The 25,420-nt window shown below is 66.3% G+C and overlaps 16 protein-coding genes across 16 annotated transcripts; 9 read left to right on the top strand and 7 right to left on the bottom strand.

Moving 5' to 3' along the window:
* Nucleotides 1-67: 67 nt before the first annotated feature.
* On the top strand, nt 68-1,114 carry MICPUN_58453 (predicted protein; the record flags this gene model as incomplete). Its single annotated transcript, XM_002502398.1, has 1 exon — nt 68-1,114. The coding sequence occupies one exon, from the start codon at nt 68-70 to the stop codon at nt 1,112-1,114; it is 1,047 nt and encodes a 348-aa protein (XP_002502444.1).
* A 561-nt stretch (nt 1,115-1,675) lies between these two features.
* On the bottom strand, nt 1,676-3,303 carry MICPUN_100432 (predicted protein; the record flags this gene model as incomplete). The annotated part of the gene is made up of 2 exons (XM_002502017.1): nt 1,676-3,121; nt 3,271-3,303. 2 exons carry the CDS (start codon nt 3,301-3,303, stop codon nt 1,676-1,678), a joined length of 1,479 nt encoding a protein of 492 aa, XP_002502063.1.
* A 213-nt stretch (nt 3,304-3,516) lies between these two features.
* MICPUN_106896 (predicted protein) lies at nt 3,517-5,488 on the top strand (the record flags this gene model as incomplete). Its single annotated transcript, XM_002502397.1, has 2 exons — nt 3,517-3,576; nt 3,763-5,488. The coding sequence occupies 2 exons, from the start codon at nt 3,517-3,519 to the stop codon at nt 5,434-5,436; spliced, it is 1,734 nt and encodes a 577-aa protein (XP_002502443.1). The 3' UTR covers nt 5,437-5,488.
* A 25-nt stretch (nt 5,489-5,513) lies between these two features.
* MICPUN_108230 (predicted protein) lies at nt 5,514-7,009 on the bottom strand. Its single transcript, XM_002502016.1, has one exon. It carries the CDS (start codon nt 6,982-6,984, stop codon nt 5,614-5,616), a length of 1,371 nt encoding a protein of 456 aa, XP_002502062.1. The 5' UTR covers nt 6,985-7,009; the 3' UTR covers nt 5,514-5,613.
* Nucleotides 7,010-7,840: 831 nt separating this feature from the next.
* MICPUN_71544 (predicted protein) lies at nt 7,841-8,365 on the top strand (the record flags this gene model as incomplete). The annotated part of the gene is made up of 1 exon (XM_002502396.1): nt 7,841-8,365. A coding segment is annotated over one exon (525 nt), but the record flags the coding sequence as incomplete, so codon positions are not given.
* Nucleotides 8,366-8,867: 502 nt separating this feature from the next.
* MICPUN_100428 (predicted protein) lies at nt 8,868-9,779 on the top strand (the record flags this gene model as incomplete). Its single annotated transcript, XM_002502395.1, has 1 exon — nt 8,868-9,779. One exon carries the CDS (start codon nt 8,868-8,870, stop codon nt 9,777-9,779), a length of 912 nt encoding a protein of 303 aa, XP_002502441.1.
* A 262-nt stretch (nt 9,780-10,041) lies between these two features.
* Nucleotides 10,042-10,236, top strand: MICPUN_58447 (predicted protein; the record flags this gene model as incomplete). The annotated part of the gene is made up of 1 exon (XM_002502394.1): nt 10,042-10,236. The coding sequence occupies one exon, from the start codon at nt 10,042-10,044 to the stop codon at nt 10,234-10,236; it is 195 nt and encodes a 64-aa protein (XP_002502440.1).
* Nucleotides 10,237-10,461: 225 nt separating this feature from the next.
* Nucleotides 10,462-11,939, top strand: MICPUN_108229 (predicted protein). Its single transcript, XM_002502393.1, has one exon. It carries the CDS (start codon nt 10,476-10,478, stop codon nt 11,811-11,813), a length of 1,338 nt encoding a protein of 445 aa, XP_002502439.1. The 5' UTR covers nt 10,462-10,475; the 3' UTR covers nt 11,814-11,939.
* Nucleotides 11,940-12,094: 155 nt separating this feature from the next.
* Nucleotides 12,095-14,185, bottom strand: MICPUN_58445 (predicted protein; the record flags this gene model as incomplete). Its single annotated transcript, XM_002502015.1, has 2 exons — nt 12,095-12,170; nt 12,294-14,185. 2 exons carry the CDS (start codon nt 14,183-14,185, stop codon nt 12,095-12,097), a joined length of 1,968 nt encoding a protein of 655 aa, XP_002502061.1.
* Nucleotides 14,186-14,313: 128 nt separating this feature from the next.
* MICPUN_58444 (predicted protein) lies at nt 14,314-15,051 on the top strand (the record flags this gene model as incomplete). The annotated part of the gene is made up of 2 exons (XM_002502392.1): nt 14,314-14,616; nt 14,713-15,051. 2 exons carry the CDS (start codon nt 14,314-14,316, stop codon nt 15,049-15,051), a joined length of 642 nt encoding a protein of 213 aa, XP_002502438.1.
* Nucleotides 15,052-15,105: 54 nt separating this feature from the next.
* On the bottom strand, nt 15,106-16,462 carry PSAE (photosystem I reaction center subunit IV, chloroplast precursor). Its single transcript, XM_002502014.1, has 5 exons — nt 16,374-16,462; nt 16,135-16,192; nt 15,852-15,920; nt 15,532-15,597; nt 15,106-15,390 (listed from the first exon to the last, which is right to left on the bottom strand). The coding sequence occupies exons 1-5, from the start codon at nt 16,427-16,429 to the stop codon at nt 15,295-15,297; spliced, it is 345 nt and encodes a 114-aa protein (XP_002502060.1). The 5' UTR covers nt 16,430-16,462; the 3' UTR covers nt 15,106-15,294.
* A 354-nt stretch (nt 16,463-16,816) lies between these two features.
* On the top strand, nt 16,817-20,115 carry IRE1 (Endoribonuclease/protein kinase; the record flags this gene model as incomplete). Its single annotated transcript, XM_002502391.1, has 2 exons — nt 16,817-16,915; nt 17,053-20,115. 2 exons carry the CDS (start codon nt 16,817-16,819, stop codon nt 20,113-20,115), a joined length of 3,162 nt encoding a protein of 1,053 aa, XP_002502437.1.
* An 87-nt stretch (nt 20,116-20,202) lies between these two features.
* Nucleotides 20,203-21,210, bottom strand: MICPUN_58441 (predicted protein; the record flags this gene model as incomplete). Its single annotated transcript, XM_002502013.1, has 1 exon — nt 20,203-21,210. One exon carries the CDS (start codon nt 21,208-21,210, stop codon nt 20,203-20,205), a length of 1,008 nt encoding a protein of 335 aa, XP_002502059.1.
* A 412-nt stretch (nt 21,211-21,622) lies between these two features.
* On the top strand, nt 21,623-22,357 carry MICPUN_97364 (predicted protein; the record flags this gene model as incomplete). Its single annotated transcript, XM_002502390.1, has 1 exon — nt 21,623-22,357. The coding sequence occupies one exon, from the start codon at nt 21,623-21,625 to the stop codon at nt 22,355-22,357; it is 735 nt and encodes a 244-aa protein (XP_002502436.1).
* Nucleotides 22,358-22,453: 96 nt separating this feature from the next.
* Nucleotides 22,454-23,308, bottom strand: MICPUN_100422 (predicted protein; the record flags this gene model as incomplete). Its single annotated transcript, XM_002502012.1, has 1 exon — nt 22,454-23,308. The coding sequence occupies one exon, from the start codon at nt 23,306-23,308 to the stop codon at nt 22,454-22,456; it is 855 nt and encodes a 284-aa protein (XP_002502058.1).
* Nucleotides 23,309-23,423: 115 nt separating this feature from the next.
* Nucleotides 23,424-25,121, bottom strand: MICPUN_82170 (Ca2+:Cation antiporter family; the record flags this gene model as incomplete). The annotated part of the gene is made up of 5 exons (XM_002502011.1): nt 23,424-23,665; nt 23,708-24,130; nt 24,173-24,472; nt 24,605-24,900; nt 24,949-25,121. 5 exons carry the CDS (start codon nt 25,119-25,121, stop codon nt 23,424-23,426), a joined length of 1,434 nt encoding a protein of 477 aa, XP_002502057.1.
* Between the last annotated feature and the right edge of the window lie 299 nt (nt 25,122-25,420).

Raw genomic sequence — 25,420 nt, 5'->3', positions numbered from 1 at the left:
CCGCGCGAGACCCAGCGAGACGGAGGTATCGGCCGGACGGGTCCAGCCGTTGACGATGTCGGCGTAGATGAGCGATCCCGCGAGGGTCGAGGCCCTGGTGCAGGCCGAGTGCGCCGCGACCGGCGCGGTCGTCCGCAAGTCCAGGCGAGGAGGAGGAGGAGGAGGATCTACGAATAGTAATGCCACCAAGGTGCCCAAGCCCTCGGGGACGTACGAGGTCTCGCGCGCGGTGCAACGCGCGGCGCCGCCCGCCTCCACGAGCGCCCCGTCCTCCCTCGCAAACGACGACGACGCCGAGGGCCTGCGCCGCGCCGCCGTGCACCACTGGCGCGCGAGAATGATGGTCAAGCTGAGCTCCCTCTACGCCGACGCCGCGTGGGACGCGCAGGAGAAGCCCCGCAAGTTCTTCATCAAGCACCGCGGCTTCGGCCCCACGCACGGCCGTAAGGACCTCCCGACGCACCGCCGCATGTTCCTACGATGCGCACTAGCGAGCGCGGAGCGCGCCTTCGAGCTCGCGTCGTCGTCCTTCGAGTGCGCCACACTTCGCGCGTGCATCCTCTCGCTCATAAACGCCGAGGACGGACCCGACGCCGCCGACGCCGCGCTGTCCAGGGCGTGCGCCGCGTGTCGCCACGCGATTCGCCTGCACGAGCGATGGGCGCGTGACGCGTCGCGGGAGACGTTCGAGGTTAGCGTGCTGCACAGCCCGGGTGGGGGAAGCGACGCGGGGCACGGAGTGGGGAGCGGCGCTCCCTCGTCGGCTCATCGGGCTCCTCCCCCCGCGGGCGCGTCGGGGTCCGCGGCCCGGCGGATCGAATCGCTCAGGTCCATGGCGACGTACGCGGCGCACGTGCTCGCGGACAGGCGCGGCGGGTGGGACTTCGAGACGTCGTGGGTGAGGGAGACGGGGGACGAGTGGATCGACGAGGAAGCGGAGAAGGCGGCGAAGAGAGTCGCCGCCGTCATACTCGACGATGACGACGAGGACGGAGAGGACGACGAGGACGAGGACGAGGACGATGACGACGAGGATGCGGGCGGCGGGTGGGACATGTGGCAGTCGCCGAGTATACTCGACTATAGCCTCGCGGCTCTTCGCGGGCCGCCGTAGATAAACGACCGATTCAATAAGACGGTTTAGCGCGGTTAGTAGGATACTCCGGTTTTTGGAACAAGTTCCAAAGTTAAATTTTTTATTGTTCGGGCGATGCTTAACCCATGCGAGACCTGGGCGGCCGCGGGGGAACTCTCGAACGGAGTCCAGGCCGCGGCACTGCCGGTCCCGACGACTTACATCGGACGCGACGGGGAACAAAGGCTTCGTGAGCCGTCGCCGCGCGTCTGCGTCCTAATCGTCGAAGGGTGCACACTTCCCGTTCTATCTTTTTTTTTATTTTTTTTCACCGAGGCTTCGGGCGATGCTTAACCCATGCGAGACCTGGGCGGCCGCGGGGGAACTCTCGAACGGAGTCCAGGCCGCGGCACTGCCGGTCCCGACGACTTACATCGGACGCGAACGGGGAACGAAGGCTTCGTGAGCCGTCGCCGCGCGTCTGCGTCCTAATCGTCGAAGGGTGCACTCTTCCCGTCGCCGCTCCAGCCGAAGCGGGGGACTAAAGGTGAGTCGTTGATGATGATGTCGAGTCACACGTCGGTCGTCTCTCGTCCGTGTTTACGCGCCGATGAGGGCGACGACGAGGGCGACGAGGATGGCGACGATGAAAGACGGCTTGGCCGCGGGGGAGTCGCGGAAGATGATGTTGGTCACGCACTGCGCATCGGCGTTGGCCTTGTCCCACTTCGTGCAGTGGGTGTGGTCCTTGACGACGGGCTTCTCGCCCGCGGTGACGTCGCGGAAGTAGTCGACGCAGGCGGGGTCGATCTCCTTCACGGAGTTCGGCCAGACGGCGTGCACGAGGCCCTGGAGGACGTGCGCCGGGCGAAGGACGCCGGACTCGGACCACGCCCAGTTGATGCCGGAGTTGCCCGAGTTGATCTCGTAAAATTTGGTGGAGGTGGCGCTGTTGTCGGAGAGCTCGCGATCGAGACGGAGGAGCACGGCGCCCTCCTTGAGCGTGATGCCGAGCTTCGCGAGAACCTTCTCCTTGGTGTCCAGGTTCGTCGCGGGATCGGAGTCGTACGTCTCGTCGATGACGACGTCCACGTCGGCGAGGGCGTTTGTCAAGCGGTTCCCGGACTTGACGTAGTTCTTGGCATAGCCTTGGGAGTCCTTGTCGGTGACCGCCTCCATGCCCGCGTCGGCGCAGTACGCGAGCTTATACGGGGCGATGTCGAGCTTCCAGTAGCTGTTCCAGTTAGAATCGTAGGCTTCGTTGACCCAGGCGCACTTCTTCTTGGGCTTCTGGAGCGACGCGTGCACATCCGCGGCGTCCTTGGCGATTTTCTTGGTCGCGTCGTAGGCCGCCTTCTCGCGCGCGAAGGCGACGTTGGCGCGGCCCTCCTCGTTGAAGAAGGTGGAGATGTACTTGATCCACTCGGCGCGGCCGAGCGGGGTGTCGTCCGTGGACGGATCGAAGACGACGTCTTTATCGCAGCTGCAGGCGCCAGTGTTCCACGAGTCCGTCACCACTAGTTCGACGGCGTCGTTGTCCTTGGTCTTGTTGGCCCACCCGGCGGCATGGAGATGGCCCGAGCCCTGGCCGAGGATCGTGCCCGCCTTCTCGGCGTTCCTGATGCACGGCGAGTGGACGTACTGGGGATCGGCAACCTTGATCTTGTCGAGGAGGTCGAGCTGCTCGAGGAAGGCCATCGGGATGGAGCCGCCGACGCCGACGCCCTTGACGGGGACGGAGAAGTGCTTGGCGTCGGATTCGATGGCAGTGCCGTTGGGGTACTTCGTGGGGACGTCCGAGCCGCACATGCGCAGGACGTAGGTCTTCGCCGGGGTCACGAGGAGGTTCTTGAGAACCTTGAAGTGCTTGTGGTAGGTGATTGAGAAATCGCCGGCGACGGTGACCTCGGCGGATCCCGCGGCGGTGCCGTCGACCGCGACCCTGTCGGTGACGGAGAAGTACTCCTTGTTATTGTCCAGGGGGTTACTGCTGCTGATGCAGGTGGTCGCGTCGGCGCCGTCGAACGCGGCGAGAGCCAGGAACGCCTGCGGATGAAGGGACGGGTCGGGGTGGGACGGCTCAGGTTTTGCACCGATCGGCGGCGGCGGCGTGACGTGTCGTCAAATCGATCGGGATGGGTCGCGCGACGCGATCGACGCGGGCGCGACGTCGCGATCGGGACGCGGGAACGCACCGCGAGCGCGAAGATTGCGGTGTGACGCGCCATGTCGGTGATTGAAACGGACGGTCGTCGCCCGTGACGCGCGTCGTGAGTGTGCCCGGGGCGGGGGAGTAGGGATAGCTTTTTCAAGACGACAGCTGGCAGTGCCGGCCAGGTGGCCGAGCGGGATCGATTGCCCGCACCGCGGGTAGGCGGGTCTTTTTGCCGTGTGAATCTGGGGGCCCCGATCATCTCTTCGAGCACAGGGCGGCGGCTGAGATGGGCACGGCGGCGAAGAGGCGCGAGAAGCGCAAAGCGGCGAAGGCCGCGGCCGCGCAGGTGCGCCGCTCCCACACCCGATCGCGCCCGCGACTCCCCCGTCCGTCGCGCGCGAACGCGGACGCAACCCTAAATCCCGCGCATTTCCCTCCCGCGTGCCCTCTCGAGACTAATTAATCTCCCGATTGATCGGTCCGTCGAACGCAGGAGAAGGAGCCCGAGCCCCCCGTCGTTCAGTCCCCCAAGGGCAAGGGCAAGAAGGCCGCCAAGGGCAAGAAGGCTGCGGCGGCGGCGGCGGCGGCGGCGACCGACTCCGAGGACGACGTCGTCATCGAGTACGTCGCCGCGCCCCCCGAGGTTGACGACGCCGACGGCGGGGCGTTCAAGGAGTTTGGGGAGATCTTCGCCAAGTTCGCCTCGCGCGAGGACGGCGTGGCGGCGACGTTCGTCAAACGCGAGGAGGGCGTCGACGCCGCGGAGACCGAGGGCGGCGTGAAGAAGGAGGAGGGCGACGCCAAGGAGGAGAACGACGGCGACGACGAGGGCGGCGAAGACTCCGACGACGAGGATGAGCTCAGCCGGAAGAAGAAGAAGCTGCTGACGCGGATGAAGATCGCCGAGCTCAAGCAGCACTGCTCCAAGCCCGAGGTGGTGGAGGTGTGGGATACCAGCGCGGCGGACCCGAGGCTGCTCGTTTACCTCAAGGCGTATCGCAACACCATCCCGGTGCCCGCGCACTGGAGCCAGAAGCGAAAGTTTCTGCAGGGGAAGCGCGGCATCGAGAAGCCGCCGTGGCAGCTGCCGGGTTTCATCGAGGCCACCGGCATCCAGAAACTTCGCGACGCCTACGCCGAGAAGGAGGATCAGAAGCGGCTGAAGCAGAAGGGTAAGGATCGGACCACCGCCAAGCTGGGAAAGATCGACATCGACTACCAGGTGCTCCACGACGCCTTCTTCAAGTTTCAGACGAAACCCAAGATGTCCAAAGTCGGCGAGTTGTACTTCGAGGGCAAGGAGTTCGAGATGGACTTGGGGGGAAAGAAGCCCGGCGTGCTCTCCGAGGAGGTGAAGGAGGCGCTCGGCATGTCCGACGACGGCCCTCCCCCGTGGCTCATCAACATGCAGCGATACGGCCCTCCCCCGTCGTATCCCAACCTGAAGATCCCCGGGCTGTCCGCGCCGATCCCCCCGGGCGCGGCGTTCGGGTACCACCCCGGCGGATGGGGCAAACCCCCGGTCGACGAGTACGGCAACCCCATCTACGGCGACGTGTTCGGCGTGTACGGCACGAAGGAGCACGACGATCGCACCCCCTACGACGCCGTCGTCGACAAGACCAAACGATGGGGCCAGATGGAGGAGCTCTCCGAGTCTGAGAGCGAATACGAGGAGGACGAGGAGGACGAGGAGGACGGCGACGGCACGGAGCTCGGGGACGACGACGTTCGCGCGGGTATCGCGTCCATGTCCAGCCTGCAGACGGGCGTGGAGACGCCCGCCGCGCCGCTCGACCTTCGCAAGCGATCGGGCCCCGCCTCGGAGGCGGAACCCGCCCGGGAGCTCTACCAGGTTTTACAGACGAAGGACGCGGGCGTCGCGGGGACGGACATCATGGGCAGCGCGCACACGTACGTGGTACCCAGCGAGAGGGTGGGCTTGGTTCCCGGGAGCAAGGAGGAGCAACGGGCGGCGGCGGCGGCGGCGAGGGAGGGCACCGACATCGCGTTAAACCCGGAGGACCTGGAGCGGGGTCTGGACGAGGCGGGCGTGGCGGCGAGGTACGACGCGGAGGTGGCGGCGCGGAAGGCGAGCGCGGCGCCGGAGGATTTCTCGGACATGGTGGCGGATCAGGCGAGGCGGGCGAAGCGGAAGGCGGACCAGAAGAGCAAGGAGAAGGATGCCAAAAAGTTCAAGTTTTAGTTAAAGCGTTTTCGACGGCGTTTGACGGCGACGACGCTCGCGCGAAGAGGACGCGGCCGCCCGCCGCCTGCTTCGATGAAATGATCAAGATACATGTCATACAAGTCGTTTAAATAAACGCGACGCGTCAACACGCGCGGACCACGCGGAGCGAATGAGCGCTCCTCTCCTCGGCGCTCATTCCTCGTGAAGTTCGCTCGGCGTCGAGACGTTCCCGTGCGAGTCTTTTCGACTCAGCACCACGTCGATGTTCCTGGTGGCGTTGTTCAACGTCTTCATGACTTTGTTGTTCGCGTCGAAGAACCCCGCGGCGACCGTGAACGGCACCGCGTGGTCCTCGCACAGTTTCTTCACCCGTTGCGTGATCTTCGGGAGGTAATGCCTGGGCATGAGCGGAAACAGGTGGTGCTCGATCTGGTTCTCGAGCCCGCCGTAGTACCAAGACGTCCACCCGTTCGACGCGATGTTGAGCGTCGTGACGCACTGGAACCGGAAGAACCCGAGGTCCATCGCGGTGTCGAAGGACAACATCGGCATCGGGTAGTGGTTCATGTTCAGCACCAGGTGCAACACCCCACACACCGTGTTGGAGATGACGAAATACGTCGCCCTCGCACTCGGTTCCACCGACTGCAGGATGAGCGCGTTGTACGCGGCGTAGCCCGCCATGAGGCACAAGTCCGTGAGCTTGTCCTTCGTCGGCGCCTTGAGGATGGATATGATGTGCAGGTTAACCCGTCCCACGAAGACGCATATCGGGACGTAGTACAGCGCCTGGAAGTTCACCACCGCGCGAAGGATCGGGCCCAACTTGTCGATCATGCTGGTGTGCGGACAGAGCACGGGATGGGACCCCGCGGACGGGTCGCCGTCGATGACCTGCGTCACGGCGTGGTGCTCGCAGTGCTCCATGTTCCACCATCCCGCGCCCACGCCGCCGATCAGGGTGCCGAAGACGTATCCCAAGCGCTTGTCCACCGCGGTGTTCCTGGTCAGACACCGGTGGCAGCAGTCGTGCGCCAGGAGCAGAGATTGCTGCCAGAACAGGCCCAGAAAGACGGCGCCCGCCGCGCGCGATGTCGTCACCCACTCGGTCCGCCGCAGCGTGAACCACATCGCCAACGCGAGGATGATCAACAGTCTCGCCACCGTCACGGCGATCGCGCCCACGCTCCGCTCGAACGCGCCCTCGCGCCACAGCTCCTCGCGGAGTTTTCTGAATGCCGCGGTCTCCTTCCTCCGCGCCCTGGCGTACGCCCCGGTCAGCGCGCCGTCCAACCCGGGGTTCTCCACGACCGGCTCCTCGACGACGCACCCGACGTCAAACGCCTTGAGCGTCTTGTACACCTCCGGCCCGTGAAACGCGGCGAACACGTCGCTCGCGTCTCGCCCGGCGTACGTCCTCAGCAGCGCCGCCCCGCCCGGATGCCGTCGCAGCCATCCCGCGCAGTCGTGCACGCGCCCGTCGATCGCGATCAGCACGCGCTCGGGCGGGGCTTTGGCGAGCTCCCTCGGGGTCCACGACTTGTGCTTGGGGTCGACGCACATCGTCTTCGCGCGGGCGCCGCGCGCGAGTCGCGTCTGTCGAACATGTCCATAACGTCACATCACGTGTTTCGGGCGTCTATTCCATTCCGTCCCTTCGTGGCTGTTCACGCCGTGGATCGCCACGGATGATTCCTTTTGGACTCTTCGACCGGCGATGTTGGACCCCAGAGTTTCGGGAGTTGTCCCGCTGGCTCTGGCGCGCGAGGATGACAACCGACCGAATGTCCGACCGTTTCCCACTGATGAGACGGGGCGAAAATAGACCGCGAAATGGGGTTCACGCCAAAATTGGCAAACCACGGCGACGATTCGCGGCGAAAACAGACTGAAAAAGCTGTGCGAAAAAGCGACCCGCCCCCAAAGCCAGGCCAGCCCCGCCCCAACCCAGCGCCACGGTTTAAAACTCGAGGACGTCTCGCATGACAGCAAATGGGTTCGAGGTTTTCGAACGCTTTGCCTTGTCAGCAGGCTCGGACGCGGGCGCACTGCGAGCGCGCTTCCGGCCGCACGCACGCCGCCGCCGCACGCCAACGCACCGCCCGCGCGTTGATCGACCGTGATGTCGTGTCTGGCGCGCGCGACCCCGGCGGTACGCGCCGACGCCGCCGCGAACGCCCGCGCGCAAACCGGCGCCCGGAGGAGGATGGCGTCCCGGTCAGCCCCTGCGGCTCTCGGGGGCGCCCCCGCGGGCGTCGCCGGCGCGCGCGGGGCGGGCGCGTCTCGGGGTCGTCTCGACGTCCCGTCGCGTGAATGCAACGCTCCGCTCCCGGCGCCCCGCTCTCGGCGCGGGAACCCGGCGGTTTCGACGCGCAACGGCGCCACCGCGCCCCAGGCGGACGCCGTCGGGCAGGACGCCTACAACAAAGCCATGGCCGAGTATTCCAAGACCCCGTTCGAGTACAGGCACGAGCTCGGCCTCTATTACCACTTCATCCTGCCCAACCTCATAGTGGGCACGCAGCCGCAGACCAGGGAGGACATCGACAGGCTCAAGGACGTCGAGGGAGTGACGTGCATGTTCGACACGCAGCAGGATAAGGATAAGGATTACTGGAAAGTCGACGCGGGCGCCATTCGCGATCAGATGAACAAGAGGGGTGTGCTGCACGTCAGGCAGCCGTTCGTCGACTTCAACGCCGATTCCCTGCGCGTCGGCCTGCCCAAGGCCGTCGCACAGATGGACAAGGTTCTCAGGGAGGGTCACGTCGTCTACTGCCACTGCACCGCGGGCATGGGCCGCTCCCCCGGCGTCGCCATCGGCTACCTCTACTGGTGCCTCAACTTCGATTCCCTCGATCAGGCGTACGACTTCCTCACCAGCAAACGGCCGTGCGGCCCGAAGAAGGAGAGCATCCGTCTGGCGACGGTGGACATGCTGCGGGCGAGGGAGGGTGCGCTGCCGGACGATAACATATGGGACTCGCAGGATCCCGAGGGCGCCGCCATCGACGAGTACGAGCGGTGGGACATCGTCACCAAGCTGCGACGATCGCTGGGCGACGACCCGATGACGTGCGTGCTGTCGCCGCTGGGCCAGGCGAAGAAGATGCTGGGCTTCGAGCTCACCGCGGACGACTGCATGCCCGAGCACTGAGCCCGCGGTGTGGGTGGTGGGCTCCGAGGGTTGATTTTTTATGTTGAAGGAGAGCGGCGGACGACGGGAAGACGACTAGACGACTACGGGGCACGCGCGACGAAAAAACGTTTTGCCCCCGGGTGAAGACCCGCTCCTTTGTAATACACGTGCGACTTGATTTGTGTTTTTCGTGACGTCCCTTGGCTGGTCTGGTCATCGGAAGAGCCGAAAGTGGAGGGGAAGGGATGATCCGCGTGGTGGGCAACCCCCGCCACCAGACACACCACCGCCGCGCGCTGGAAGGGACATGGTGTACAGCAAACGAGGCGGGTGCTGCTGCGCGTTCGCGTTCGTCCTCGAGGCGATCGCCCTCGCGGCGGCGCTCATCGCCATCACCGGCACCTTCTGGCTCGACCCCGTCGTCACCGACGCCGGCTCCGTGCTCCCCGGCGTGCAAAACGCCGGCCTGTGGAAGGTGTGTTACCCCGAAGCCCCCGTCGAGCTCGCGACGCCCGACGATATCGGAACATCGGACGACGGAGCGGTCGCCGCGACGCTCTTCGCCACTGACCCGGGGGATCCCGACGCGGACGCGGTGGTGTCGGGGTTCGCCGACGACGCACCCGTCGCTCCGAGGAGGGCGGGACCACCGGCCGCGTCCGCCGCCGATACGAAGGACGCTTCCGAGGAAAGTCTCTCGGACAGGCTGACAAACACGTCGATGGTGCTGTCGAACATACGAAGGGACCTTGACGAGAACCTCCCTTGGACCGAGGGCTCGCCAAACTCCCAGTGCGTGACGATCACGGGATACCGCGAGATGACTCTCTACTCCGACGTGTGGGGCCACGATTTCGGGTCCAAGGTGGACGCCACGAGGGCGCTGACGATTGTCTTCGTGATGCTCGGCTTTGTCCGCCTGCTCCACTCGATGATAGTCTCGGTGTGCACCGGAGACTACGCCGCCGGCGCGACGTGCACCGGGGGCGCGCTGACGACGACGCAGGTCCTCGCCGGGTGGGCCGGGTGGCTGATTTACCTGTGGATCCTGCTGGACATGTCCCGCGCCGTGGACGCGCACGCGCGGGCCGCCGCCGCGGGTGCGGAGATTGACGTCGAGAACGCCGGCGAGGTGTCCAACTACTGGGGGTACTCGTTCTGGCTGTTCCTGGCGTCGACGCTGGTGACGTCCGTTGGGGCGTTCTTCGGGTGCTGGTGAGCGCATGGCGTGGCGTGGATGACACGACGACGACGTGACTTTGATTCTGTGCGAAGGTCGTCCCAGCCGCGGTGTCGTCATCGTACGATTTTTTGAATCGCCTTCTTGTTCTTCTTGCATGAGTGTCGCAGCGCGTGTGGTGTGCGTGTAAGTGCGCAAACTTGTCTGCGTCAGCCCACAAGTTGCCTCTCACGATGCCATTCACACCACACCCACACCACACCCGCTGTCATGGAGCAAGAGGTCGATCCGAAACTGAACGATGACGACGCCCCGGCTCCGCCACTACCTGGCCGTGGGCGGCGCCGACGCGTGCGTGCTCAACGTCAAGGCGGAGTGGGAGGTGGTGAAGAGGTGGGAGGCGAGCAAGGCGCCGGTGAACGCGCTGGAGTTTGCGCCGGATGCCAAGGCGCTCTACGCGGGCTGCAGCGACCACAACCTCAGGGTCATTGCGTGATCGCACACTCGGCGACGTCGGGCGGGGATCGGTCCTTCCGAGGGTACGTGTTTTATTAAAAGTTAACGGAGTTCAGTCGAAATCTATCATAAAAGAGCTGCTTTTTTTACGGGATAGTTTTTTCTCGGCGCGAACGACGGTTCAGCGTACGAAGAGACACGCTTGAAAATATCATAAATCGTGGTCTAAACATAACGTTTTATCGTAAACATCTTCAGCTCTGGGGACGCGCGGGGGCCATGGCGCGTGCTTCCACTGCGTTCATCTTCCTCGCCCTCATCGCGGCGGCCGGCCATGTGGACGCCCTGTGCGGCGTCGCAACCAGAGGCTGCAACGCACCGGCGCAGTTCTCCGGAATGAAGAAGTCCACGACCTTACCGACAATCGTCGCATCCACGGGAATCACGCAGGACTTCAAGGACAAGCTCGACGAGGGGCATCAGGTCCTCATCAACTTCGCCGGCGGAGCCGGCCCTACTACCGCGTACATCCTGGAAGGCGGCGGTGCCGACGCCGCCTACGCCGACTTCAAAACCAAGAACTGCGAGCAGACGACGTTCGAAGGTTATTGCGGAGCGGACAAATTGATCACCCAGGCCAAAAACTCCCAAGGGCAGGGAACCCAAGCCTTCAAGGGCTCCGGCGGCAAGACCTGCTCCTGCGGCCACGCGCTGGAATCGAGCGCGGCCTTGTACTACATCCTCGACTCTAGCACCACCGCTGAGGTCGTCGGTGAGCGCGCCGTTCACGAGATGTGTCACGTCACCCAGATGTCGCGGGGCGAGTATTTCCCGACGTGGCTGGTGGAGGGCGGCGCCGTTCACACAGAATGCCTGCTTCAGAAGAAGCTCACGTGGTCCACGCAGACCTACGAGGACTGTTTCAGGACCGGCGGCGGACGCGGTGGCGTCATCCCAAACTTTCGCTCGTACTACGACTCCACCTACGGGTACACTAACGGACTCAAGAAGGGCGAGCTCAGGGAGTGCGGCGGCTTCGTCGGCAACAGCGACACCGAGGCGACGCAGAAAGCGGGAGGCGCGGACCCCAGCCACCTGTACTACGACACCGGCACCGTCGCCATCGCGTACATAATCAACAAGGCTGGCATCACGAGCCAGCAGTTCTGGCAGAGCAACGAGCTCGGCAAAGGGTTCTGGAATACAATTGTTCCGTTCGACGGCCACGACCTCAGAACCGGCTATCCCGGCCAGTGCCCCGAGGACAAGGGATGGAAGAAATCGTTGCTCGCCATCACCAAGCACGCCACCGTGGCAGAATTCTACGCCGAGTTCGACGCCTGGGCAAAGACCGCGTCGGTGGCAGACGTCGTCGCCATCCTCGAGACGCAGTCCGCAATCGACACCCAGACGGCCGGAGTGTTCGACCTGTCCACCGCCACCGAGGGTACCGACCACGACCCGTGCGGGTCGGCGACCCAGTGGCCTCCTTCGCCCCCGCCGGCCCCTCCATCTCCTCCACCACCGCCTCTCTCGGCGGGTTCGAGTCTGTCGGGTGTCGTGTCGGCCGTCGTCGCCGCGGCTACCGTCGTTCTCGCCGGGACGGGACGGGCTTAAGTATGTGCGGCGTCGTCCAGAGGGCAAAACAAGACCCGGGTGAAACGTGCCCGGGCAACCTCGCAGTGGGCGGCTGCACATGACGCGCGTGTCTATTTCATTTAAGTTTATGCGTTTAAACGAGCGACCGCCGTCTCCCTCTGACCATGCCGGACCCGGATGACGGGGACGAAGCGGAGATCTTCGCAAACTCGCGGTTTTGGTCGTGCTCGACCTTTTTTGTGCGCACACGTTGCCGGTGACTCAACTCGGGCCTTGTCTTATCGCGACATCTCACCTCTCTAATTCTCAGCACCGCCTTTCTCAGCCTTTGGAACGACGACCTCCTTCGGTATCGCCCCCGGTGTGCTGTCCAGTCTCTGCGCGTCGAAGAGTCTGGTGAGCGAGAGCACGTGAAATGGGTATCCGCTCTTTCGCAATCGACTCGACTCGAGAATGATAAAGTTTCAACGCCGGGTCTATTCGCTACTCTACCCTCACCGATGCATCGGCGGCCTCGCGCTCGGCGGCAGGGACGTGCACCCCCTGAGATCCACGGTCAGCCTACCCTCCGTCGCCGCGGCTCGCACCCCCACGAGCCGCTCCAGCGAGGAGCAGTTACGAAGGTCCACCCTGATCGACCGGTTTTTCCACCGCTCCTCGCCCCCCTCGCCCCCCCGGCCCTCATCCTCCTCATCCTCCGGCGGCGGCGGGTCCTCGATCCACACCGCCGCGAGCGCCTTGCAGTTCTTCGCCACCAGCGTGCGCACCGGCGCGGCGAGCCTCACGCCCCCGATCCTTGAGCACCCGTCCATCTGAACAACCTCCAGACACCGGTTGGAAGCCGCCAGCTCCCCCTCCAGAGCCACGCACCCCTCCGCCCTCAGCGCCCTCAGCCGCGGGGTTTCGCGAAGCATCGACGTCAGCGTCGTCGTCGTCAGCGACTTACACCCGGTCACGTTCAGCTCCGACGCCAGGGACGGGCATCGAAACTCTCGAACGTCCGTCAGCTCGGCGCAGTGCTGCAGCACCGCCGAGTCCAGCCGCTCGCACCGGAGCTCGAGCCTTCTCAGACTCTTGCACATCGACGCGTTCACGCGCTCGAGCCGGGGCGCGCTGACGCACAGCACCCGCAGGGTACCGCACTGCGACACCGACAGGTTCTCCAGCGGCGCGTCCGCGGTGAGCTTCGCGTGCAGCTCCGTGAGCGAAGCGACGTTGAGCATTCGCAAACTCGTCGCGACGGTCCGCGGAGGCACAGTCACCGAGCCCCGTATGCCCATACACCCCGACACGTCCACGCGCCTCATCTCGGGGAACCCGCCGGACTTACCCCTCAGCAACGCCTCGAGCCCGTCCGCGGTCACCCCGGGCGAGCACCCCGCGAGCGACAGCCCGCGCAGGTCGCCGCCCCGGCGATGCTGCGCCAGCGCGAAAACGCCCTTGTCCGTCACGCGCGCGCACCGGCCCACGTTGAGCTCGGTCACCGCGTCGAGCCCGCAGTCCAGGACACCCGGCAGGTCCTTATCCGCCACCGCCGCGTCCAGGCCCTCCAAGTCGACGCTCGTTATCGTGCACACCGCGGGTCCCGCCGCGGCGCCGACGAGTATGCGACGAACGTCCGCCGGGTCGCGCACCACGCCTCGCGTCTTACGAAGCGACAGGTACGTGATCAGCGGGTACGCCCCCGCGAGGGACGCGAGGCCGGCGACGGAGAGGTCGGGGGGAAGGTGCAGACCCCGCGCGTTTAAGCGCCACGCGCGGACGGTCTCGGCGAAGTCCCTGCACGTCGACGCCGCCCTCGCCGCGTCTTTGGGGCCGAGGCGGTCGAGGATGAGGAGCCGAACCTCGCTCGGGAGGGTGTCCCAGAGGTCGACGCCGGTGTGGGATTCGGGCGGTGCGGGGCCAGGTTTGTCGCGGTCGTCGAGGGTGAGGGCGAGCAGGGCGTCCACGGTGCGAGACAGCGACCGGCCGCACTGCACGTACGCGTCCTGGAGGGCCTCGACGGGCAGGGAGGTGCCGAACATGTCGACGAGCGAGGCCGGCATCTGGAGGTGGTCAAGCGGGACGATCCTCGGGTCGTTCGCGTCGTCGACGGTGCCCCTCGCGCCGACGACGACGCCGCCGCGGCCGGTCCCGTCGGCGATCGCGAAGGCCCGCGCGCGGGGTGAACCCTGGAGGGCGCCGCGGTCCACGCCGACGTCCGCGTGGAGACGCGCGTGGTGCGCGCGGTCGACGCCGTGCACGCGACGTCGCCCGTGCTTCGACGATCCCTCGCTCGCGCCTCCCCCTCCCCGCCGCCCGGCGGACGAGGGGCCCGGCGCGTCGTCCTCGTCGTCATCGGAATAGTCCAGCCAGTCCTGCCTCCCGCGGTGCTGGCCCTTGCGGGGCATGTCGACGCGCGCGCCCCCTCCTCCCGGCGCAGTGGTCGCCCTCGGATAAAAAAAGGGACTATTCGCCCCGTTCAGACGGCGTCGGGGGTGCCCACGCACTCGCTCCCCTCGCGCTCGGGGGTGGCGCCATGTCGACACGCGGTCCGGCGACCGTGGTGACGACGGCGACGCGCGTTCCACCGCATCGGCGCGCCGCGAAGGGATCGAGGAGCGCCGTCGTCGCGTCGGCGACGCGACGCGGCGACGGCGACGATGGACGCGTCGACCGCGCGGCAGACGTCGTCGTCGTCGTCGGCAGGCGGACCGCGTTGGGGATGGGCGCGTCGGCGCTGATGTCGGCGTCGCCTCTCGCCGCGCGCGCGGAGGATGCGGATCCCTGGGAGGGCTCGTACGTCAAGCCCGCGCTGACCGTCCCGCAGTACCTCGACAAGGTGCGAGCCGAACCCGTCTCCATCCGGCGCGACGTTCCTCTTTGTTAACCTCTGACACTCGACCGCGTCTCCCCATCTCCGTCGACCGCGTCGCAGATCGCGACGTCGCGCGGCCCGGCGTTCGAAGAGCTCCGCGAGCTCACCGATCAGCTCAAGTTTTCGCAGCTCAACAACGCGCTGGTCATCGCGCCCTTCGACGACGTCAGGCAGAGCGCTTACTTCCTTCCTTGGGCGTTGGTGAAGCTCGACGAGGACGCGGGGGTGGCGGCGCAGAGACGATGGCTGGACTTTCGCGAGCGGCTCATCCAGCTGGACGAGACGTCGATCGACGCGGGGCGGAGGGAGGCGGACGAGACGGACGTGGGACGGTGCGTGGACAGGCTGGAGGCTGCGCTGGACGAGTTGATCGCCGCCGTGCCGACGTCGTCGCGGTGACGAGTCAAAGCGACGTTCCATCCTTCTCGCGCGTCGCAAACCAACGCGACGAATCGTCGTAAAGTAATAGGTTTGCATCTCTACTATTGCAAAGGTCCACCCTCTCTCTTCTCCCCTCTTTTCCCTAGTTTGCTATGCTCATCCTCCCCTCAAAACCCGTACAATCAACGCGGCTGCGGGAGCGTACCGAACATCCAATTTTGACTCCAACCGAGGCACCAAGCGATATTCGAATCGAATCGCTTAGTACTCGATCTCGTCGAGGGCGTAGTTGTTGGTGGAGACGCCGGCGTAGTTCACCTTCTCGAAACGCACGACCACGGGGTAGCGAACACCGGACTGTTGACGTCGAGGGAGAGGGGAACGAAGGTCAGCGACGCGACGCGCGACGCGGCGTGAGATCCGAGGCGCGAGGGAAAAAATCTTTTGTTATTTTTCGACATCGCCGACGAAGCCGGCGGGGACGGTCCGATGACGCACCTGATCGACGGAGATGACCTTGCCGTAGTCGTTGAACCAGTAGGACTCGGGGCGAAGGATCTTCACCTGCGTTCGTCGGCGGGGAGCGCGGGGAGGGTTTGGGTCAGCGCCGCGGGTTTCTCGTTTGGATTGCTACTTTGGATTTGGTTATCCGCCGCCGGCGCGGGGCGTCGACAACCGGACCGATCGCCAAATGTCGCTCGCCCCCGCCCTCGACGCGCACGCGCGCGATACGGGCACGCCCCTCGCTGCTAGGTGTCGAGAACGCGCCCCCGCCGGGGTCGCGATTCGTTTGGGACGCGAAGTTGGGAGAGTCTCACCTTGGAACCACGGGGAGGGCCGATGGGCTCGGGCTTCTTCTCCGCCGCGGGCTTGGCAGCCTCCGCATCCTGTGGGTCGTGAGCGGGGAACACGAGCGGAAAGGTCAGCAATGGCTCGTGGACGTGTCTTTGCATCGACAGCGCGCGTGTTCGGACCGAGCGCACGGCCGGAAACCCCGACCGCGCGGGTCTCCGGCGGAGCGCGGGGTGCAAAAGTTTTATCGTTTGGCGAAATTTGCACGCGGCGATGGTGCCGCGGAAACGGGCGCGGATGGGCACGCACCGCAGCGCGGACGCGGAAAGCGACGCGGGACTGCTTCTGGGACTTGGCAGAGAGCTTCCTGTTGGCGTTGGAGCGGGGGATAAACGGTCGGAAGTCAGCACACGGTCGCCCGGATCGCACGAGGCAACGATTGGAAAGACCTATCGGGAAGCTCCTTCCGCAGGCTATGGAAAAAAACCGTGCAGGAACATCATCGTGCGACGCGGAAACCGCGCGGGGTGGCTCGCGCGGGCACGCACCTGGTGACCGCGGCGCGGGCAGCGAGGGCAGGGGTGGCGCAGGTGATGGAGGCCATGACTGCTTGTTAGGTGGGTACCGTAACGTGCGGTGTAGGGTGCTGTAAACAGCGCTCCCGGTCGCGATGGCCGGGGCTTTTATTGCCTCCACTGCTGGCCGTGTGCACATGAAAAACGCTCTGATTGGTGGAGCCCGGATTTCGATGATATCGCCCAATCAACGCATACGGAACCCGAAGAGTTCAGCAAAAGATCACGTTGCTCGAGAATGGAGGTTTAGGAAATCCCGAATAAACGGATGCTTCTACGCCGAAAACGAGCCAACGCCCTCGTCTTCCTCGGCCCGCCGATCATGCGCAGCTCGCGGGCACCATTGTTTCCTCGGAAGGCTGCGGAAAGAATCACAGGTCGAAGGGGGCACCCCGCCTGAAGTGGATCCGATGAAGATGGGGCGGCTGTTGAGCCCGGCGCCGACGCTGTGGCTCGTTTGCATCGCATCGATGCTCGCCACGGCATCGGTGGAGGGTAAGCCCACCGCAATCAAGGTGCGCCCTCCCTCCCGTGCGACTCGCGGCCCACTTTTTAATCGCTGAATTATTATTCCTCTCTCCGCGACGACGACGCGCGCCGCCTGCGCTGACCTCCGTGTCCCTTCCCGCCCGTATCTCCTCGCATTCCGCAGCGCGCCGGCGGTCGGCGACTCGCCGAGGCCACCGACGCGGGCGAGCCCCTGCTCGTGTCTTTGCTGGACGGCACGGTCCGCGCGGTGGACAGGTCCTCGGGCGAGACGCTGTGGACGTTCTCCTCGGGCGGGCCCCTGGTTCAGGCGCACCGTTCGGTCTCGGACGGACCCGACGGCGGCGGCGGGGTCGCGATACGCGGACGGACGAACCCGACGGTGTTCCCCGGAATCGACGGCAGCCTCTACGCGTACGGCGGCGGGCACGGGTCGGGGTCCGGCGGAACAGGGGAGGTGTCGAGACTGCCCGTCACCGCGAGGCAGCTCGTGGAGGCTTCGCCATCCGTCACCAGGGACGGCGGGGTGGTCATGGGCACGCGCCGGAGCGTGGTGTTCGCGGTGGACAAACGCACCGGAGAACTCCTACGGAGCTTCGACACGGACGGGACGGTGGTGCACGGGGGAAACGACGACACAGGGTTCTTCCTGTCGAACGAGTCACCGACGGGGGACCCGACGCCAAACGACGTAAACGACGAAGCGTTTTACATCGGGCGGACCGAGTACGTGGTCCGATCCGTGGACAGCTCGACGGGACGGGAGCGGTGGAACGTGACGTACGGCGAGGTCACGCCGCTGACGTCGACCGCGCAGGGAGGGGGGGGGCGCGGCGGGCCGCTGTTCCTGCGCCGCGGCGACACAGCTGGCGACGGCGATGGCGACGCGGGTGACGGATCGAGTGCGCCGAGGCTCGAGTGGGGACCCGGCAACTCCATCGCGTGCGCCGGCGGCGCGGGACACGCCCACGCGTGGACCGCGCACATGCCCTCCACCCCCGTGGCCGTCCACGACGGACGCACCGGCCGCGCCATCAAGGGCGGTTCGCCTGGCGTCGGCGGCGGCGGCGACGGGGGCGCGGGGGGCGGCGACATCCTCGTCGGCGCGCACGGCGGCGGCCTCTTCGCGCTTCCGTCGACGGACGGCGGGAAGACGCGCGGGCTGAGTTTGGGGGTTCCCGGGGATTCCCTCGGTACCGTCGGCGCGCTCGTCCCGGTCGCCGTGTCCCCGACGGTTCGCCCGGACGACGATTGGGCGTGCATCCCCGAGAAGCTCTGGGACGACGCGCTCACCCCGGGCGGGCTGGACTCTTTCCTCGCGCTGCACGGGGTGAGCGGGATCGGTTTATCGACGGATGGGGGATTGGCGCTTCTCACGCCCCTGCAGCGGGCGGTTGGGTCGCCGGTCGGGGCCGCGGTGGTGGTCACCGTCGCCGTGGGTTTCGGAACCCTCGTGTCGTACGCGGCGTTGATCGCTCGAAGTCGTTTGAACGGTTTGAACGGTGGATCGAACAGTGGATCAAACGGATCGAACGGTTCCAAGCGCGGCAGCCGGGGTAAGAACCGAGGGAGGAGGAACAAGGGCAAGGGCGGAGTGGGAGGAGTGGGCGGAGTGGGAAGGGTTGGGGACGACGAGGCCGCCGACGAGGTTCCCGTAGCGACAGCGGACCGCGGAAACCCTCCGGAGCCGCTCCGGAGCGACTCCGGCGCGGTTCGCGTCGGCCGTCTCAGCGTCGGCCCGGGGATCCTCGGCTACGGTTCGTGCGGGACGATAGTGTTCGAGGGCGAGCTGGACGGCAGGCCCGTCGCCGTCAAGCGGCTCCTCGCGCAGTTCCACGAGCTCGCGCGCGCCGAGCTGGCGACGTTGATTTCGTCGGATGAGCACCCGAACGTCCTTCGATGCTTCGCGATGGAGGAGGATGCGGATTTTGTTTACGTCGCGCTGGAGCGTTGCAGCAGCGCGCTGGCGTCGGTGGTGGACGGCGGATCGATGGGCGTTGGGCTTGACCTCGCGACGAAGGACGGCGACGCCTTCGACCTGGTCGATCCGAGCACGGGGCGTCCGACTTCAGAGGGCATGACGCTGATGCGGGACGTGTGCGAGGGGTTGCACGCGTTGCACAGCCGCGGCATCGTGCACCGCGACTTGAAGCCCCAGAACGTGCTGGTCACCCCGCAGCGCCGCGGGAAGCTCGCGGACATGGGCCTGGCCAAGCGCCTGGGCGTCGGCGTCGGCTCGGACGTCTCCTTCGAGACGCACCTCGCCGGGGTGGGCGGCACCGATCATCATCACGCCGGGAGCGGCACCGCGGGGTGGCAGGCGCCCGAGCGCCTGCTCAGGGGCAAACAGGCCAGGTCCGTGGACACGTTCGCGCTCGGGTGCCTGATGCACTACTGCCTCACGGGGGGCGAGCACCCGTTCGGTGAACGGTACGAACGCGACGCCAACGTGATTAAAGGCAACGCGAACCTCGCCGCGGTGGGCCATATGCCCGAGGCGGCGGATCTCATCGGAAAGTTAATCGCGAGGGACGCGGACGCGAGGCCCTCGTCCGCGGAGGTTTTGCTGCACCCGTTCTGGTGGAGCGACGCCAAGAAGCTGACGTTCCTGTCCGACGTGAGCGACAGGGTGGAGATGGAGGACAGGGAGGTTGGGGGCAAGCGGCTGCTGGGTTCGTTGGAGCGGGACGCGATGAAAAACGCGCTGGGCGGCGGCGAGTGGGTCCCCAAGCTGGACCCGTCGCTGCTCGAGAACCTCGGCCGGTACCGCAAGTACAACGCCGCCGCCGTCCGCGACCTCCTGCGCGTCATACGCAACAAGATGAGCCACTTCAGGGAGCTTCCGGCCAAGGTACAGGCGACGGTGGGCTCGCCCCCGGACGCGTTTTACCGATACTTTGCGACGCGATTTCCCGGGCTGCTCCTCCACGCGTACGCCTTCGCCGCGCGCGAATGCGCGCACGAGTCCATGTTCCGGCGGTACTTTTTCCCGCACGAGGAGGACACGAGGTGTTCCGGGGAGGCGCTGGCGAGTTTGGAGCGCGCGAGCGCGGCGGTGGCGGCTAAAGCGGCGGAGAGGGCGGCTCGGCGCGAGGCGACAAACGATCGAACGAGCGTCGAGTACCCGGTGAGGCCGGGCGAGCCGGATTGCGTGTTTTGGATCAAGACCGGGCGGTGCAAGTTCGGCGCGGGGTGCAAGTTCAACCACCCGAGCGGATTGCACGGGTAATAACGGACCGGCGATTAACTTTTAACGCTCATCAGAGACGGCGGATTGGCTGGCTCCAAGTGTTTGGCTAAAAAAAATATTGCTAGACTACTTTTCGACGCGCACCGCGAGCGATCCCGGCTTGAACGCCCTGACCGTGACGTTTATCCTGCTCTCCCCCGCGTACGCCCTCTTCGCCGTCGCCCGAACCCCGTGCTCGTGCGTCTCCTGCGTCGTCCCCGCCATCACCAGCACGTCCCCGTGGGAGAGTGGCACCGCCGCGATCGGTCTCTTCGCTCCCAACCGGTACACGTCGAAGATTCGCGGCAACCCGTCTGCGCTCGCGGAGGAGAAGCTGTAGGAGAATATCGGCGCTCCCGGGACGAGGTCCGGCTCCGCGTCCCTGTGCCGGCCCATCCCGGAACGACCGTTTGGGTACCAGTTCACGTGCGCGGCGACGTTCGCTCGGTACGAGTCCCTCGCTCCGTCGGACGGATCGACGCGTTGGACGGCATCATCCACGCACCTGCGCACCAGCGCCGGCCACGTGTCACGCGACGGTAGGTCCACGCGCTGACTCACCTGGGCGCCGAACCTGTACGTCGCCCCGAACGTCGCCTGTTTTCGGAGGAGGTTGACGTTTCTGTTCATCGGGTTGGGCGTGGGTGCGACGGAATCGGCGAATCGCCAGAGTTGCTCGTACTCGTCCCGCGTGCACGACATCGCCGCCGGTTCGTATCGCAGGAGCGACGACGGGTGGTTCGGGAGGTGGTAGTCGCCGCGGGGTAACGTCTCGGGGTTTGGATCGGCGCCGCGGCGCGAGGAGGTGGACGGGGCGGACGCGGCGCGTGACGCGATCGAGAAGGGGTTGACGCCCGACGACGACGACGGCGACTTGCGCTTGGCGCCGGTCGTCGCGGCGGATGGCGCGCACGTCGCCGTGCCTTCCCGGGTCATCGCGTCGTCGATGGCGCCTGGGAGGAGCGGGAGCGCCCTGGGCGCCCGTATCGGCGCCAGAAGCCACGACGTCAGCGCCATCTTGCCCGTGCGGCCGAGAGTGCCGTCTGTCATCAGGTGGCCACAGACTTGAGGGTCGGATGGAAAATGGCGACCCATTTTCGTGAAAACTAGATCTGTATGCGAACTTAGATAGCCTGTCATCTCGTGACGACCGAGATCGCCGCGGTTAACAAAGCAGGTGCCAGGCGGGAACTAACTTCTGGTGCCAGATCATCACGATCGCGCGCCCTTCGCGCCCGCGTCAGAGGGTGGGATGATGACCGCAACGAGCCTCGCCGCTCGTCCGTGCCCCGCGATCATCGGCCGGCGGGCGCACACCGGCTCCAACGCGTCGTGCTCGGCCAAACGCGCGGCCCGCCCGCGCTGCCGGCGCGCCTCCCTCCGCGTGCGCGCAGCCGACGACCCGGACCCCGCCGAGCCAGTCCCCACCGACGAGGGCTGCCGCACGATCGTCATCACCAGCGGCAAGGGCGGCGTCGGCAAGACCACCACCTCCGCCAACCTCGGCATGTCCATCGCCAGGCTCGGCTACAAGGTCTGCCTCGTCGACGCCGACATCGGCCTCCGCAACCTCGACCTCCTGCTCGGCCTGGAGAACCGAGTCATGTACACGGCGATGGAGGTGCTGGAGGGGGAGTGCCGCATGGAGCAGGCGCTCATCCGCGACAAGCGGTGGCGATCGCTCGCGCTCCTCCCAATCTCCAAGAATCGCCAGAAGTACAACGTCACCAAGGATTCGATGTCCCTCCTCATCGACATCCTCAAGGACATGAACTTCCAGTACATCTTCATCGACTGCCCCGCGGGCATCGACGTCGGCTTCATCAACGCCATCGCCGGCGCCAACGAGGCCGTCATCGTCACCACGCCGGAGATCACCGCCATCCGCGACGCCGATCGCGTCGCTGGGCTCCTCGAGGCTAACGACATCTACGACGTGAAGCTCATCGTCAACCGGGTCCGCGCGGACATGATCAAGAAGAACGACATGATGAGCGTGAAGGATGTTCAGGAGATGCTCGGCGTGCCGCTCCTGGGCGCCATTCCGGAGGACACGGAGGTGATCGTGTCGACGAACCGGGGCGAGCCGCTCGTGCTGAAGAAGAAGCTCACGCTCGCGGGGATCGCGTACGAGAACGCCGCGCGGAGAGTGGTGGGCAAGCAGGACTTCCTCATCGACCTGGAGCAGCCCAAGAAGGGACTGCTGCAGCGCACGAAGGAGTTCTTCACCGGCAGCGACTGACGACGACGGAGGCGGGGTATAAGCGGGATATGAGCGGGGGCGGGTTTGGGTATCCGGCGGTACACGCGTTCGATTACCTCTTCGTTAATACATCACTCACGCCTCGCTGAGGAGCCTGGCGGCCTGGTCGCTGAGCACCCTCGACAGCGCGCCCTCCCGCTCCTGCGAAGCCGCGAGCTGCGACCGCAGCCGAGCGTTGTCGTCCCTCATCCGCCCGATGGTCCCTCGAACCCTCTCGTCCACCGCCGCTAACGTCGCGCGGTGCTCCTCCCGCAGCTTCTCCACGCGCTTCTCGTGGTGCGCGTCCACGGCGAGCACCTTCGCGTCGTGCGCGGCGATGAGCTCCTCGCGCTCGCGGTCCCGCGCCGCGTTCTCGTTCGCCGCCGACGCCTTTAAGTTTTCGAGTTCTTCCCTGAGCGCCGCTGAGTACGCCCTCGCCGCGGTCGCCGCCTCCTCCGCCTGCGTCGCCCTCACGAGCAGCTCCGAAGTCCTGTCCGACGACTTGGCTCGCGCCTCCTCGAGCAGCCGCGCGAGTTCCGTCGTCTCCTCGCGTCGCCGCGCCTCGCGCTCGGCGACGTCCGCTTCCCATCGGGCGTTCACCTCGGCGAGCGCGTCGCGCCTGCGCGTCTCCGCCGCGACCGCGTCCCGCGACGCCTTCTCCTCCGACGCCGCGAGCTTACCGGTCGTCACGTCCAGCTTCTGCTGCAGCTTTTTGACCTCCGATTCGTACTGCTTGCGCATCGCCTGCGACCGCTCGGTGGCGGCGTGCAACGCTTTCTTCGCCGCGTGCAGTCGCTCGTCGTTCTCCTTCTCCTTGGCGAGCATTGCAGCCTTGGCGCGCGCCACCTCGGCGTTCTCCTGCGCGGCGACCGCCTTGCGCGCCGCCGTCTCTTCGCGGTCCACCTGCTTCAGCGCGGCGACCCTCCGCTTGAGCTCCTCGTAGCTCGACATGGCGACGGGGGCGGGATCTCGCGCGGCGACCAAGTGGTGGTTCTGCTAAAAAAATTAACGGTCGGGTGTCGCCAAAAGGCCTGTTTCCCAGCGTCCATTTTTCACTAAACATGTTTCATCGCCATCTCGCCGGCGCCGACTCGCTCATCGTCCCCCCGCCGCCGCCGTCCGTCAAAACCTCCACGGCCACGGCGCACGCCATGTACGTCACGTACAGCGCGATAAGACCGTACCCGTGCCCCCGCGTGACGACGTACCCGCGCATCGGCACGAGCGATGCAGTCGCGACGAGCCCGACGATTAAAAACACAAACCCGACGGCGACAGTCGGGTGCATCGCCAACGGCAGCGGATCTCCTCCCCGGTGCGTCGCCAACGGCAGCGGACCTCCTTTCCCACCGCCGCGCCCCCACGTCGCGATCGCGAACGACCCCCCCAAACCGACCGCCATGTTGAACAGCGGCCCGCTGAAGCACGCGGCGACGGCCATCGTCGGTTGCCCGCTCCGCGCCGTCGCCACGTCCGCGGCGAGGTCGCCGAGGGAGTTCCCGATCGCCAGCACCGTCACCGAGAGCGACGCCGGGGTAACGCCGAGAACGTCCCCGATCGCGGCGAGGCACTCCGTCAGCTCGCGCGCGGCGGCGGCGATCCACGCCACGGAGCACAAGAAAGCGACGGCGTCCACGAGTCCGTTGGCGTCCCACCAACGCGGAGGCGCGTCGTCGGCGGTGACGCGCCAGAGAACCGCCGCCGCGGCGAACGACGCCATCCCCACCCCCACCGCGAACTCCAAGCCCCCGGACCCTAAGGATCCCCCGAACCCTAAGGAGCCCCCCGACCCTAACCCCGTGAAAACGTCCCGACCGAGCTCGAGCCCCGAAAAACTAACAACCAGGTGCGTCAGCAAAAGCGGCGACAGCGCAGCGTTGGCGCACGCGTAAAACCTGTTCCACCGTTTGGGATCCCCGCATGGGATCGTCGCGCGGCGCGCAACCTCGAGGGGCGCGACGAGACACACCAGCGTCGTCGCATCGAGCGCGCGGCGAAGCGCCGAATCACCGCCAAAACCAAAACCAAAACCAAAACTGCCGCCTTCCCTTTCCCTCCATCGCGTCGCGAACCAGCGGCGGGCGCGGTCGACGAGTCGACTCGCGGTCGACGACGCTCGTATCGCGAGTGGCGCCGCGGAGGCGACGTCGCGGGTCTTGACCGTGCGCTCGTCGTCATCCGGTCCGAACCCCGCCGCCGCCGTCGTCGTCCGCCCGGTCTCCACGTCGATACCCCCCCGCCTCGAACGTTCCTTCGCCCCCGGATCCGTCCGCGCGTCGCACCACACGACGTACCCCACGAACGCGACGTAATACGCCGGAAGCGCCGCCGCCTCCCACGCGTGCACTTTACCGTCGGCGACGACGACGGCTGTGACGATGACAGCCGCGAGGTAGCACGACACGTCTCTCCGGAAGGGTCGGGGGTCCACCGGGAACGGCGCCGCGACGAGCGCCACGGCGCCGACGACCGCGCCGGACACGAACATCCCCGCGCTCACGATCGCGCCCGCCGCCGCGGTGGCGCCGGCGGCGGCGGCGGCGCTCGTCTCGCTCGTCTCGTCGTCCAAGACTCGTGATGCACGCGTGAACGCCGCGAGCGATGCGAAGACGTCTGGGGCGCCGTTGCCCAGCGCCAGCAGCGTGACGCCGGCGGTGGCTGGCGCGAGGTTCCATCGGTCCGCGAGCGTCCTCACCACCGGGCAGAAGTACCGCTCCGCGGTGTCCCCGAGGATCCAGAACACGAGCGCGACGACGAGGCACATGACCGCCACGGACGTGACTCGCCCATGTGCCTCGTCCGCCAGCAGCGAGCGCCGAGATCCGCCGGGCGTGCCGCCGTGAAGGCCGCTCGCCGCGTCGACGCACGCCCCGACGAGGACGAGGACGAGCGCGCCGTTCACCAGCCATCCCCTCCACCTCCTCCGAACCGTCAGGCGCGCCTCCGAACCCTCCATCGCGCCCCGCGACCTGACGAACCACGCGACGGATGCCGACGAAGCATTTATTCCTACAGTAAACACCCGCGTCACGACATCACCTTCGTGTTAAAATTTGACACGAC

This window comes from Micromonas commoda, chromosome 5 (genome assembly GCF_000090985.2).
Source record: "Micromonas commoda chromosome 5, complete sequence".
Lineage (NCBI taxonomy): Eukaryota > Viridiplantae > Chlorophyta > Mamiellophyceae > Mamiellales > Mamiellaceae > Micromonas > Micromonas commoda.
The sequence above is the reverse complement of the archived record's forward strand: the minus strand, read 5'-3'. Positions and strand labels throughout refer to the sequence as shown.